We start from the raw sequence: 13,592 nt of genomic DNA, 5'->3' as shown, positions 1-13,592 counted from the left end.
GATATGTATTCATCATTATATTATCATACAGAATAGCTTCAATACTCTATAAATATATTTTGTGCTCTGCCTATTCATCCCTCTATCCTCCCTAACCCCCAATCTTACAGTCTCCAGTTTTGCCATTTCTAGAAGGACATATAGTTGAAAGGCTATAGTATGTGGCCTTTTCATATTGGCTTCTTTCATTTAGCAATGTACATTTAGGCTCCCTCCATGCCTTTTCATGGCTTGATAGCTCATTTCTAGTACAAATATTCCATTGTCTGTATATACCACAGTTTATTTATTGATTCACCCACTGAAGGACATTTTGATTGCTTCCAAGTTTTGGCAGTTATGGTATAGAACTACTATAAAAATCTATGTGCAGGTTTTTGTGTTTACATAAGTGTTTTAATCCTTTTGGCAAATACCAAGAAGCTTAATTGGTAGGTTGTATGCTTTTTTTAAAGTACAATAACTGTACAATTATTCAACACAGCTTTCCAGAATTTCTACTTCATTCCTTTTAAAATATCTCTGGATATCCTCTATTTTGTGATACATAGTTCTCATTTTCTTTCAGTTTTTAAAACATGGTTCTTAGTTCTTTGCACATATTTAAAATCACTGTTTTAAAGTCTATTCTGTCCCATTTGTCTGTCTATTCTTATACCAAACCAATCTTGATTACTATACTTTTATTGAAAACCATCTTTCCAGATTGTTTTGGTTATTCTAAATCCTTTTCATTTCCATATAAATTTTATAGTTTATCAATTTCACTGAAAACTTACTGAAATCTTGATTATATTGACTCTATATATCAATTTGGGAGAAATATTTTATATGCTGTCTAGTCCATATATATGGTAAGTTAATTTAAAAATAACTTTATATCCTAAATTAAAAAATGTTTTTTATTGTGACTGTAACAGTGAGATAATGTATAGGTAAAACAAGCACTCATGGCTCAGTTCAAGAAGAGAACCCTGACAGCATCCCAGAAGTTCCCTATCTGGTGCCCATCCTTAATCATGGTGCCATTTCTCCCCAATTAGATGCAGCCGCTGTCTGGATCTTTACAATAATCATGTTCTTGCTTTCTTCATAGATTTTACCATTTATTTTTAAAATGTTACATACATATAGGTATATGTGTTTATTTTACCCTTATTCCTCAAAGAATTTTTTCCTGTATTTAGAATTCTATAATGGCAGTTACACTATTCTAGCACACTGAATGTATGATTCCCACTGTCTTCTAATTTTAAATGTTGCTTACAAGAAGTCAGCTCTTGGTTTAATGCCTTTTATCTTCTGTTACTTTTAAGACTTTTTCTATTGGTGTTATGCAGTTTCAGTAGAAACTTTGAAGATATCTAGTACTTTTTCCAATATTTTTAGTTGTATTCAGTAGGAGTGTTGGTCATGCCATATTGGAAATGGGAATTTAAAAATTTAAAATTAGAACTTTACTTTACACAGTCCTCCAGTCCTCTATAACTTACTTTAAAAAATTAATTTGCACCCTAGCCGGTTTTGCTCAGTAGGTAGAGCACCGGACTGCAGACCAAAAAGTCCCAGGTTCGATTCCGGTCAAGGGCATTGGATTGCAGGCTCCTCCCCAGCACAGACCCTCGTCAGGGCTCCTGTAGGAGGCAACCAATCGGTGTTTCTCTCACATTGATGTTTCTCTCTGTCTTTCCCTCTCTAAAAAAATCAATGGAAAAATATCCACAGGTGAGGATTACAAAATAAATAAAAATTAATTTGCTTTTTACATGTACTTATATATATTGTTTTTATGGCTTCATAGTATATCATTGTAGGAAAATTCCAACTTACCGAATCTCTTACTTTGATTTTCATTCCTATAAATGCTACACAAACTGCTTTAATTAAAGTTTTTCTTCACATGGAATAACATAAGACACATAAGAGATCAATGCCACAAGTTAGATGTGTCCCCACTTACAGACAAAAAGAGAACTGGTGATTAATTTTGCTTCAGGGACCTTAGTAGATGGTAGGATTACAAAATTTCCTTGAAAATAAAACAAATGGGGTGACTGATGCTGCACCAATCCCATTTATTTACCCCCTTCAAATGTTCTCAACAGCGTGTCTAGGGAGATCACTGGCAACTTAAGAAATATGAGACTATAAAAATATGATGGATGGCCATTTCAGCCCAGTTAGCTCCCCTACACTGAAAACAGACTATACTAGTAATTACTGTGAGAGGTATATGAGGAATCGAATACAAAAATTTTTATATCATCAGAGGATTCTGATAAAAGTGTAAATTCAAAAGTATTATTAGTCTGTTGTACATATAATTAAGGAGCGGTAAAGAATTCTTCCTGGCAGCTAGGAATCTATGAAATGATACTACTGACATTATTGCTTCTATTTTCAACTTCTAGTCTGACACAAGACACATATGATACTGTACTTTTCATTTAAAAAGAGCATACTGTAACTGTTATTTCAAATGAAGTTGATGCCCAACCTAGCCATTTTAGAGTGGATAATATAGGTGCCATGCCATTTTTTTTAAAAAACACCACTTCTTCACCTTAAAAAAAAAAAAAAAAAAAAGAGCATCAAAAGAAAAATCCTGAGCTTCCAACATGAGGAAAGTGGTACTAACTGTAGACAACTGCTAATTGGCCAGTGTATCATCCTGCCTATGTTGTTATTGTTTATCTTTCATTTCAAGAAACATCCCATTTCCTAGAGACGCTTTGACTAATATTAATTGTAGTCAAACGTCTTATATAATCTGGTTTCTATCAAGACTGTCTTTAGTAAGGTAGTTCCCTTTCCTCGAATATCAAAGCAAAAACAACACAGTGATTTTAAACACTGTTTGTGGTACCTTGATATGATGCAAAATACATTCTATATCGTGTTTCCTACCAAAAATAGATGCAGATAATAGTAGTGTATTGTTTGTAATATAACCCTAAATAGTCATGGAACAAAGTTATAAAAGGCCTTTCCCACAAAACATCCTTTTAAAACATTTAAAATCTGAATAAAGAAGTGTCAACTTTATCAAATACTTTTCAGTCTCTTTTATTCTACCACCTAAGTAATTCTGAATGCTGTGTCTCTAACTTCTAATATAGGGTGTCCCAATAAAGTATACACAAACTTTGAACAATTATAAAGGCATTGTTTATTAAACTATATTTCATTTTCAAAATTGAGCTATCAGCTGTTTAAGTATGTATACATTTTTTGGGGAACACCCTGTATATAGAAGTGAGACTCCAGATTAAAAATATGTGGGGTATAACACTAAAATAACTGACTCATTCCCTGCTAGTAACTTCATTTGAAATATTGAAAAAGCATATCTAGTTATAATGACTTGCATAAGTCAATTAGTCACTGTTAATGCACTCTAAAAACGGTGACAATATTTCTAACTTGCTTTTGACATTTCTTTTATATCCTTGACACAAATGACTTTTATTCTTTCTGCAAATGTAGGTAATGAACTCACTGGTCACTTAGACAACAGCTCAGAGCCCTCCCCACTCCCACCATGAGAGCAGTTCCACAGGACAGGCTGGTGGATGGGAGTGGAGTTTAAACCACCACTGTAAGTAACAATAAAATCGCACAACACTCACTTCAGGAGATGAGAAGTTTACTTAGAAACTGCAAACATTTAGCAAAGATAAGACATAAACACTATTTTCCATGTTCTACTGAAATACAGTAATTTATAGCTGGCTTGGTACATGGTGGTCACATGATAAAAACAAATCTAATAGAAAAAAAAGGTTCATTCTACTTTTCTGCCATTTATCACAACTTAGTAAGTGTACTAGTAAGTACTAGAAGACAGCTGCATAGGAAGATCAGAATCCTAGGGCTGTTAATACACATTATTGTATAGTAAGAATAATATAAAAATAAAACAGATACAGATATACAATTAACATGCAATTTAAGCTATTATTTTGAAGAAACAGGACAGAATTTAGTGAACTCATTGAAAAATGTGTTATTGATAATGTGTTGTTATAAGTAGCATATCATGGTATTTTACATGGCATGGAATTTCTTCCTCCTTATGTAATACTTGGCAAACTGAAACAGGGTAAGTCTACTTCTAGAGCAAATTTAAAATGATGAAGGAAAATGAGTGGATAATTCTATTAGATACTTTTCTAAGTATACTAAATAATTTTTAAAGTACCATAATTTCATGCCTACCTTACCATCTCCCAATTTAAAATAAAGTCACACTTTGTACCCTATGAGTCTGCACTGTCCAATATAGTAGCCCTTAGCCACATGCGGCTATTGGAGCACTTGAAATGTAGCTAGTCAGAACTGAGATGCACTCTTGAGTACAATGCTGAATAAAAAAAAAAAAAAGAGGTAAAATATCTCAATAATTTTGTATGTTGATTACATACTTACATAATAATATGTTTAATATACTGGATTAAATAAAAATATTATTAACATTAATTTCACCTTTTTAAAAAATTAAAAATTACATATGTGGCTCACATTCATTTCTATTGGACAGAGCTGATGTAGGCAATCTCTAATTATGACATTAGCCTTAGAACTTAGCATCATACTTTAAGCACTGTGGAGTACTGACTCCCAGAACACATGAGCACCCTCTGCACACACATTACTGCAGAATTTATTTTTATCCTTCTGCAAAGTATATAGTTCAAGTGTAAAAATAATCCTTAAAAGTGTCAATTATTATATGGTGAAAACTGAAGGAAATTCAATGACTTTTTTAGGGGGTGGAGAAGGACAGATTTTCTTAAACAGCAGTGCAATCAGAATAAAGACAATTATTATCTTCAGGAAAATAAATTAGCCAAACATTTAATGCCCAGGATCTGACCTTGCACCACAGATCCTATATGTAACTTGTCTATTTAACCATAACCTGTAAGAGAATCTTAACACAATATTGACTGCACCTTATTTAAATTACTCCATTTTTTGGGAAAATCTTCAAGTAATGTCAAATTAATACGCATGGTGAATTCTAATAGCAGAATATAGTATCTGAGAACTATCCCTTAAAGTCTCTCAGTGTTTAAGCAACTGCCTAGTGTCCAAGAGACTTGCACTTAAAAAAATTTAAAAGCTACCGAAAAAAAAAAATCATTGACCTTTCATCATTTTCTTCTCCTTTCTTTTTTCAGTTTTTATAATTGAGTGTATAAATATTTGGCATACTTATAATACCTCAACTTTTATTCTGTCCAACTTAAAAACAAGTTAATCTAGTGCACATTCCATTATTCTCCTAGGAACAACACACACCAAAACACAATACTGCCTGTGGTCACCCCAGTCAGAAGCCAGCCTCAAAGTCATGCATCAGGAACCTTTCGGGAGCCAATACCCAATTACAACTATGCTACACACTCTGCTCCTCACAGCGCAGGCTGGAATGTTTAATTGTTTAAATCTGTTTCTAATTCCCATTGGAATTACAGAGCATTCCAAAAATGCTCTGAAAGCCACAAATGAGCAGATTCTGAAACTACTATATCATTCATAAAAATGTCTCCCTTACTTTAAAGATTTTCTGAGAAAAGCAGCAAGAAATTATTTAATATTTTACCATTACCACTTTTAAGATACTGGAAAGCAACCAAGATTTAGGGAGAAATAAACAGAATCTAAACCAGGTAATACTGGATATACCAACATAGAAACTGATTGCAGACTACAGCAGTTCTCTCTCGAGTTTAGCAGCCTACGAAGACAGTTGCATTTATTACTGTGCCTTGCACAAAAAGCTACTTAAACTTTTCACATCCCCTATCTTCAGACCAATCTACATGAACAAGTTTCATTACGTTACTAACATCAACCTAAATAAGCCTGAAAATTCATACCCAATGATGTAATTTTTCAGTTTCAAACATATTACTCTAAAAATATACTCCTCAGTGAAAGATGACAACAGTCTCCTTTCTGAAAGCTGTTATTTTGACAGTAGATCAATAAATGACTATTTATTGAGCACCTACTATGACTGCACTGTTTACTCTCATTCTTTAACCAATAAGAAAAAAATACCTACTTCAAATGCCAGATGGTATTTGTGAGGGAAGATAATTTTTTATAGAATGCTGTATGAGTCAACATCTGGACATGTAAAATTGTTCATCCCTATGACATTAAGAAACCTCAAATTTATTATTGATTACTTTATAAAGACAAAAATAACCATCTGAAGTATGGTGCATAGTACTTTAAGGAAAGTGACTACTATACATAAAATTAAGGCTGATTCCCTAACGATATGGAAGAAAAGCCAGAAAATCATGGTTTGTGAGCAACCAAAGACTTAATAGCGGTTACGTTAATATCTGATTAACTCAGGCAAATGGGTACTTATGTTAGGGTCCCTACTTTGCTTGAGGGAGTTGGTCTAATAAAAAAAGCCTTTAAACAGGAGCACTGTAAGCAAATACGAAAATAAAAATCCTTAGATAAAATTCTTTGTAAAACCACGATATAAATTCAAGTTCCAAATCTGATTTAAATGTACATACATATATATGTATACACACATACACATATGCTTTAAAAGTACCTAAATTTCACTTACAATCTTTGCCTTGCATGTTTGAACTTGATTATGTATCTTATGCACTTTATTTCTCCTAAAACTAAGAATATGGACAATGGTGAGAAGACAGAGATAAGCTAGTTTCAATTTTCTGGCCTTTAACAATTCTGACCTGTTGTATTCCTACAAGGTACAGAGCACTAGGCAATGTATTGAACATGTACAGGGTCTGCACAAAAAAACACACACTCTTTTAGGGAACCTGAAGTTTTAAGAAGCAAAATAGTTGTCAGTTAGTTTGAAAACAGTAATCATTTTCTTCAGTAGGATTTCCAAAAACTGAAAATGTCCACTGAAACACCCCTATCTCTGTCAAACATGAAAAATAATTGTTTCCAGACAAGACACGTGGAGAACATTCATAATAGAGCCATAGGGACTGAAGCAGCACGATGAACAATGAGGCAGTCACGAAGCATCTATGTGCTACTGCACTGGTAGTGGTTCATAAAAAATACTATGTACACTACAATTTTAAGAACTAGTAATATATTTAGTATATTTTTGCCTTTTCTTATTTGCCACTGAATATAAAATTTTTACTAAATCTTCTACACCCTGAGGAATAATAACAGACTAATTTTAAAAATGCCAGGGTTAGTTTTGTGGAACATATTATTGCCCCAAAGCACAAACTATATATATAGCTAATATTCTTGGAAGCACAAGGTTTCATGAGCAGACGAAGCTGCTGCTTTCTCTCTCTCTTTTTTTCCTAGCAAAGAGTTTGGTTTTACAGCATTAACATGCCTGGAAAGTTGGGAGCTGAAGGCTTCCCCAACCCCAGATCCCAACAGATACAATGGTTTTCTGTCTCAACTATGAACATGACATATGTTATTCAACAGTCCTCTGAAAAGCACTTTGGAATCCTTAGCTAGCTATTTTTATAAAATTACAATTAAAAATTATTTGCTATTTTGAAATATGGAATTCCCATCCCTCCCCTTTACATACCCAAAGTACATAAAATGCCACATTTGAAATTTCATCTCAGTATTTGCTTCTTTTCCTCTAATATCTGAAAGGATAAAGTTCCCATTTATTTTCCTTCCAACTATCTTAACATAGGCCTGGATTTGGGAGGTAATTCTTGAAGTCCTTAAAGTGAGGCAAAAGATTCATTTAGGACAATCATACTGCATTTCTTTCAGCGGAGGGAGCCAGTTTCCCTTTGAACACAGGCTACGCGGGTTCCAGGCTGATGTTTCATTACACGCATGCAATACTTTAAATGTGATGCCTTCAACCCCACGGAAGAATGAATTCTTCTTGGTAGGGTGCTTAAACATAACTAATGAAATGCAAACCAAATCATCCCATCTGCTCATATCAGTATCTCATTAGATAAAATACTCCATGGGAACCATGCCTAGCAATGGAATGAGTCACAACCAACAGTTCGATAAAACTTCTGTCCTCTGTTTTCTACCTAAACATTAGACTTATCCCCACAAAAGTAAGAAAGGCACTCGAATTAACACAGTATGTATAGTTATTTTTTAAAAGACACTGTGTGATATTAAGCAGAATTCTCAGGGCTGATTTTTCCTGCTTACTGCCTGCATCACACTGAATTTGCCTAAGATCCCTGGGCCTCAATGTACTTCATTAAACAGGAGCACAGGGCAGAGTTCACCCAAGCACGGGAAGCAGCGGCACATCTGCAAAGTGATAGCATCTGCAGTGGTTCTATTTGAGAAATTTATTCAGAAGACAAAAAGTTCAGTTGTTACAATGCTATTCAAATTTTCTAGCATAATTTAAACATTTAAGTTTTAAAATAAAATTTTCTAGTAACAAAATAACTATAAGCTTACAAAAGCTTTATGGGGGAAAAGATTGTATGTTACTTCCTTTGTTAACTGAATCTTTAGCATCTTCTGTAATTCAGGGAACTGAGGTTGAGACAGATTATTGTACAAGTGGTAGTTGCACTCCCAAATTGTACTCAGCGCCTGTGTCAGATACCATCTGTGCTATATAAAATTACTAGACTGATAACTTGTTCTCAACAATATTAAAAGTTCTCTTTATTCTCTGTGTGTGTGTGTGTGTGTGTGTGTGTGTGTGTGTGTGTATGTGTGTGTGTGTCTCAATAAGCATGAGCTGACATGACCTGAATATATCTACTAAATGACACAAGGTCTACCCCCATATATGCTTTCCTACAAAATGCCACATACAAATCCAAGAACTTCTGTTTCCACATCTTGTTACATAAGCCCTTATCTGAAGATTTAAGTGGCTTTTAGTGACATTCTGTATACATTTAGTCCTATTAATCATGAAGCCTTTAACTTAAAATTAGAACCGTACCATAAGAATAAGAAATATGACTGAAAGTCTGTGTCCATAGTTTCCAAAAAGGTAATAAAATGCTAAAACCTAGAAAAGAAAAAGGGAACACAAAGTATCAAATCCTTAAATTTAAAAAATGACTTACAGAGGTTTAAGAAATATCTAAAAGGTCCACAGTTCAAGTTTGGGAGGGGAAAGGAGAAGTACAAAATGACTATCCATTCACTGGTACAGATCAACAAGTCTAAAATTAGAGAATTTCTTCAGATGCCCCTAAGTGACTCTAGCTATATTGGTAAGATTTTTCTGCAACATCGTAACAGAAAATAGTGTTCTTAATGCAAGCAGGCTTCATTAGTCCTGTGATTTTTTAGTATGTATTAAAGTACAATTAATTGGTAATTACAGAGCTATACTTCTTGGATGAGATTTAACAAGCTTAAACAAAGCAGCTGTATAAAATTAACTTATTCAATAAGCAATAGCTCCACTGAAGAATCATGAAGCTAGAATATATCATTCATTCACAGCCCATTGCTTTAATCCATTAATTTCTCAATCATAACTCACCCCGTCACTCATGATCAATCTCTCCCCTCTTCAGTTAGTCATTCATTAATTGAATACATATTTAACAAACCTTCACAATGTGCAAGTAGAATTTGGAAACACCGTATTATCAAAACAGGTGCACTAACGGGTGGGTTAGTGGTGGTGGTGAAGATATTGACAATCTTACTGCTTCTTGCATGTCAGTGGTATGCATGACCCACAGGGTGTACTATTCTTACAGTAAAAGTTTGATGAAATGTGTGTCAACCTAAACCATCTTTTAACAACGACGTATTTATAGAAAGTAAGTGAAGACTAACATCCCAAAAAATAGACACATCCTTTCCACTGAATGAGCTCATTCAGTCAGAGATATTATGCTACAGCTAGTGAGTTTAGGCGTCAATCATTTAGGAAAAAAAATACAACCATATAGGACAATACTAGGTTTTTCTGAGAATGAACACTTAAAAATAATATTTTTAGAAACAGCACAAAAAAGTCATACAAACAGTACCCTCTGAATATTTGTATTTTCACTCCTCCTTAAAACTTTATTAGGAAGACAAGAGACCAAGATATTAAAGGACTGCATGGCTTCAGAAAGGGGTGAGTTAAGAGACTTAACACAGATGAAGACAGTTAACAAGATGAGCAAGATAGTCTATGAAAGGTATAAAAAATGTGGCCCGGCCAGTGTGGCTCAGTGGTTGAATGCCAACCTTAGAACCAGGAGGTCATGGTTCAGTTCCCGGTCAGGGCACATGCCTAGGTTGCATTGCTCAATCCTTAGTAGGGGATCCTATGCAGGAGGCAGCCAATCAATGATTCTCTCTCACCATTGATGTTTCTATCTCTCTCTTCTCCCTTTCCTCTCTGAAATCAATAAAAAAAAATGTATTTTTTAATGTGGAGCATTATAAATTTTAGCTGATGTTTCACAGGTTTTTTGTCTATATTCATGTCCTGAACACTCTAACATTAAAGCATTAAGAAGCCCTACTAATTGGGCTACTTAAAATGATGCTTAGAAAAAAGGTAATACTGAGTGAAGCCAGAATTTGGCAACATGTATTAGTGGAATGGGCTGAATCTCCCATGTCATCTCTTTTGTAATTTCCCCTCAATCCCTGTAGATGCTGAAGATCACAAATTAATGGTTTTATCCTTGAGGTATTTGATTCAAAATATGCCTTGCACACAAAGGGCCATGGAATTATGTTCATAATGACAATTATTTTCTCACTAAAATACTGTAAAAGCTACAAAAGGATAATTTTGCCCTAAGAGGTAAGAGCACCTTCTGTCTACAGGAACCAGGCTGGACAATTTTTCTAGTGTTCGTAAGTCTCAACATTTTGCCACTCAACAAAATCATGATGCACAAGTAAAGAACTTATTCTTTTCCCTTACAGCAATATGTCTCATCGAATTCCAGAGTTTCCCTAACAGTGATAGGAGAGGTCTGCCTTTCCCTACATCATCTCTTTGCACTATGGGTGACCTAGCTAGTAAAAAAGGATAACAGACAAAACATGGTGGCCACAATTGTTTCTGCCACTATGACTCACATTCTTTGCATACACAGGGCAAGACAGCTTCCATCACCAGAGGAACTTTTAGAGGAGCAGCTCATATTCATATTTCATGTGTGCGTATGTTTAATGGAGTATGGAATTCATTGGAAATAGAGAATATCTTCAGAATATCTCCCTGAAATAACACAGATAAGGAAAAAGACAAAGATGAAAGTGACAAAAAATAAGGAACAGATTGAGAAAATAAAGAGAAAGGTATGTGGAAATAAGGAACAAAGACCTCTTATGAATGAGAAATATAATAACAGAAAATATAATAATGGAAAATAGAGATTACCCGGTACCCCCTAACACCCCCTCGGCCCAACCAACCTGAAAAAAAAAACAGCCCTTGTTATTGAAAAGGTAAGAGATAGCTATAAGGTGGATACTTTGGTACCTCATCCCTGATAAGTTTAGTATCAAAGTTTTTTAATTGTTTTATTTTTTAAAATAAAGATTAAAGAATTAACCTTCAAAATTATTCTGTCTCCCTGGCTTTTGCCAGTAAATTTTTAATAATCATTTCATAAAAATTTTGTAGTTTATCCAGTGTATCCTCAATAACTTAAATTTTTAAAAAGAAAGCTTTTTATGGATACATTTCTATGCATATTTCTCCCATTTTTTATGGGAAATTGGAAGGAAAATAAGTAGTAATAACTAAAAATGGCATTCCAGATTTTTTTTTTAAATTGATTTTTATAAGCATTGATCTAAATGTTTTTGGCATATACCAAATTTGAGGTTAAAAACAATCTATCAAAACTAGTAATAAAAATAATTTTCCAGTACTGCAATTACATAAACTATTAAAATTAATATTATTTTTAAAATAACCATTTTAAAAATGGATTACATTGGAAGCATGTTTTTCATATAAGTTCCAACACTCTGACTTTGGTTATCTTGGTCTATAACTTGTAGAACATGTTAGAGAAAGAAATGGTTTGTATATTCACATAACCATCCATCTGGCCATTTGATTCTCAAAACAACAATTAGATTGGGTAATTTTGCATTTGTATTGCTTCTAAGCTTAACTACAACATACATTTTTAATTTAAAAAAAAATTAGTCTCTCCAGCAATTGCACAGAGATGGGTGGAGGTGTTGAACTAGCTAGGAAAACCAAATAAGAAGCCTAGGAAGAGGCTTCTTTTAGAAATATACAAGTATAGAAATAGAAAGGACGAGAAGTTTCAAAGAAGAAAATTAAGACTCACTGTTTAGCAGGAAGGAAGTACACAATTATTTTGTCCCCAAAGGAATGCCAGTTCTTAACAAAATAAATAAAATGAAAGGTCTTTTTTGGATTTTTAACCTAAAGATGAAGAATATATGGTTAGCTAATAGCAGACAGTTCATGCAGCTATGTAAATAAGAAAGGAAAGCAATATTGCACTAAAAGGGGAACCTTGCAGGAATAGTCCACCTTTTTCATTGACTCAACGTACCCAGCCATTTCCTATATGCATTGGCAAACCTGGCCTGCTCTACATTCCGGCAAGTGGACAATACTTGATCGATGAACCTATGTTCCATTTCCAGGCCTACGGAATGTGGAGCTGGGGTCCGCTTCAAGCGTTTTGTTTCCTGGGAATAGCTTTGCTTGCTTGAGTCACTCAATCCATCCACTTCCATTGCCTGAGCTGTGCGAGGGCCTGTTGGGATGTGGTGCAAGTCACTTGAAGTCCCCACAAGGCTGTCTGCAGCTGACAATTGGGTCACACTGTGAGGAAAACTACCACTTAAGTGATGCTGAAGGTAGAAAACATGCCGCCTGTGAAAAGGGAGGGAGTGGGAGGGAATACGGGGAAAAAAGATCACATCGCAAGGTCAAGCTTTTCAAGGAAACAAAAAACTAAGTTGATAATTTCAAAACATATAGTACTCAGTCACTGCTCCATTCATAACCCAGAGTTATCTGGCAAAAGGAGGAATAATAGTTATGATGAAGTCTCTGGGTATTTTACTAGCCTTACAAGTCCAGATTACCGGTTTGTGAGAGTTTTTTAAATAGCATTAACTGAGATGATGACAATCACTTCAAGTTGTTATTCTTTGTAAACTGTAATACAAAACCAAAATTAGGTCTTAGCCCAATCTCCGCTGTAAATTAAAATACAAACCTTGTTGATATCCCAAAAGACAAGTGATTCCGAAACAAAGGGATAAAATAGCCCCTCTAGAGGCTTAGTCCATGGCCTCTATCCAATACTTTCTTTAATAAGAACAATCTGCTGCAGATTGGTCTTATTATGTAGAAACCATGTGAACTTCCCCTAAATACATCACTCAGTCTCATTAAAAATCCACATGCATTAGGGATGTGCTGGGCTCCAAGTGAAGTATGTTACAAGACACAGTTGCTATTCTTCCCCTAAGCAGAGCAGGTCTCCTGCCCTTAGAATCATGTGGGATTATTTGTTGAAAATGAAGATCCATGTGCCTAATCTCCAAAAATCTGACGCAGTGGGGTGCACATCTACTCTACACAATATGGTAAACTATATAGGTTCCAGGTCATTGTATCT

At 34.5% G+C, this 13,592-nt stretch overlaps 1 protein-coding gene across 3 annotated transcripts in view; it reads right to left on the bottom strand.

Moving 5' to 3' along the window:
* Positions 1-5,203: 5,203 nt before the first annotated feature.
* The window catches only part of PTAR1 (protein prenyltransferase alpha subunit repeat containing 1), a 53,960-nt gene continuing 45,571 nt past the window's right edge, over positions 5,204-13,592 (bottom strand). For all 3 annotated transcript variants that reach the window (XM_079791433.1, XM_079791434.1, XM_079791435.1), the window contains exon 7: positions 5,204-12,838. In XM_079791433.1, the coding sequence (XP_079647559.1) occupies positions 12,496-12,838 (343 nt within the window). In that variant the 3' untranslated portion in view covers positions 5,204-12,495. The remainder of the gene's footprint in view (positions 12,839-13,592) is intronic.

The sequence above is a fragment of the Cnephaeus nilssonii genome (genome assembly GCF_951640355.1).
Source record: "Cnephaeus nilssonii genome assembly, chromosome: 14".
Lineage (NCBI taxonomy): Eukaryota > Metazoa > Chordata > Mammalia > Chiroptera > Vespertilionidae > Cnephaeus > Cnephaeus nilssonii.
Note: the sequence above shows the minus strand (reverse complement) of the source record. Positions and strands in the feature narration are given on the sequence as shown.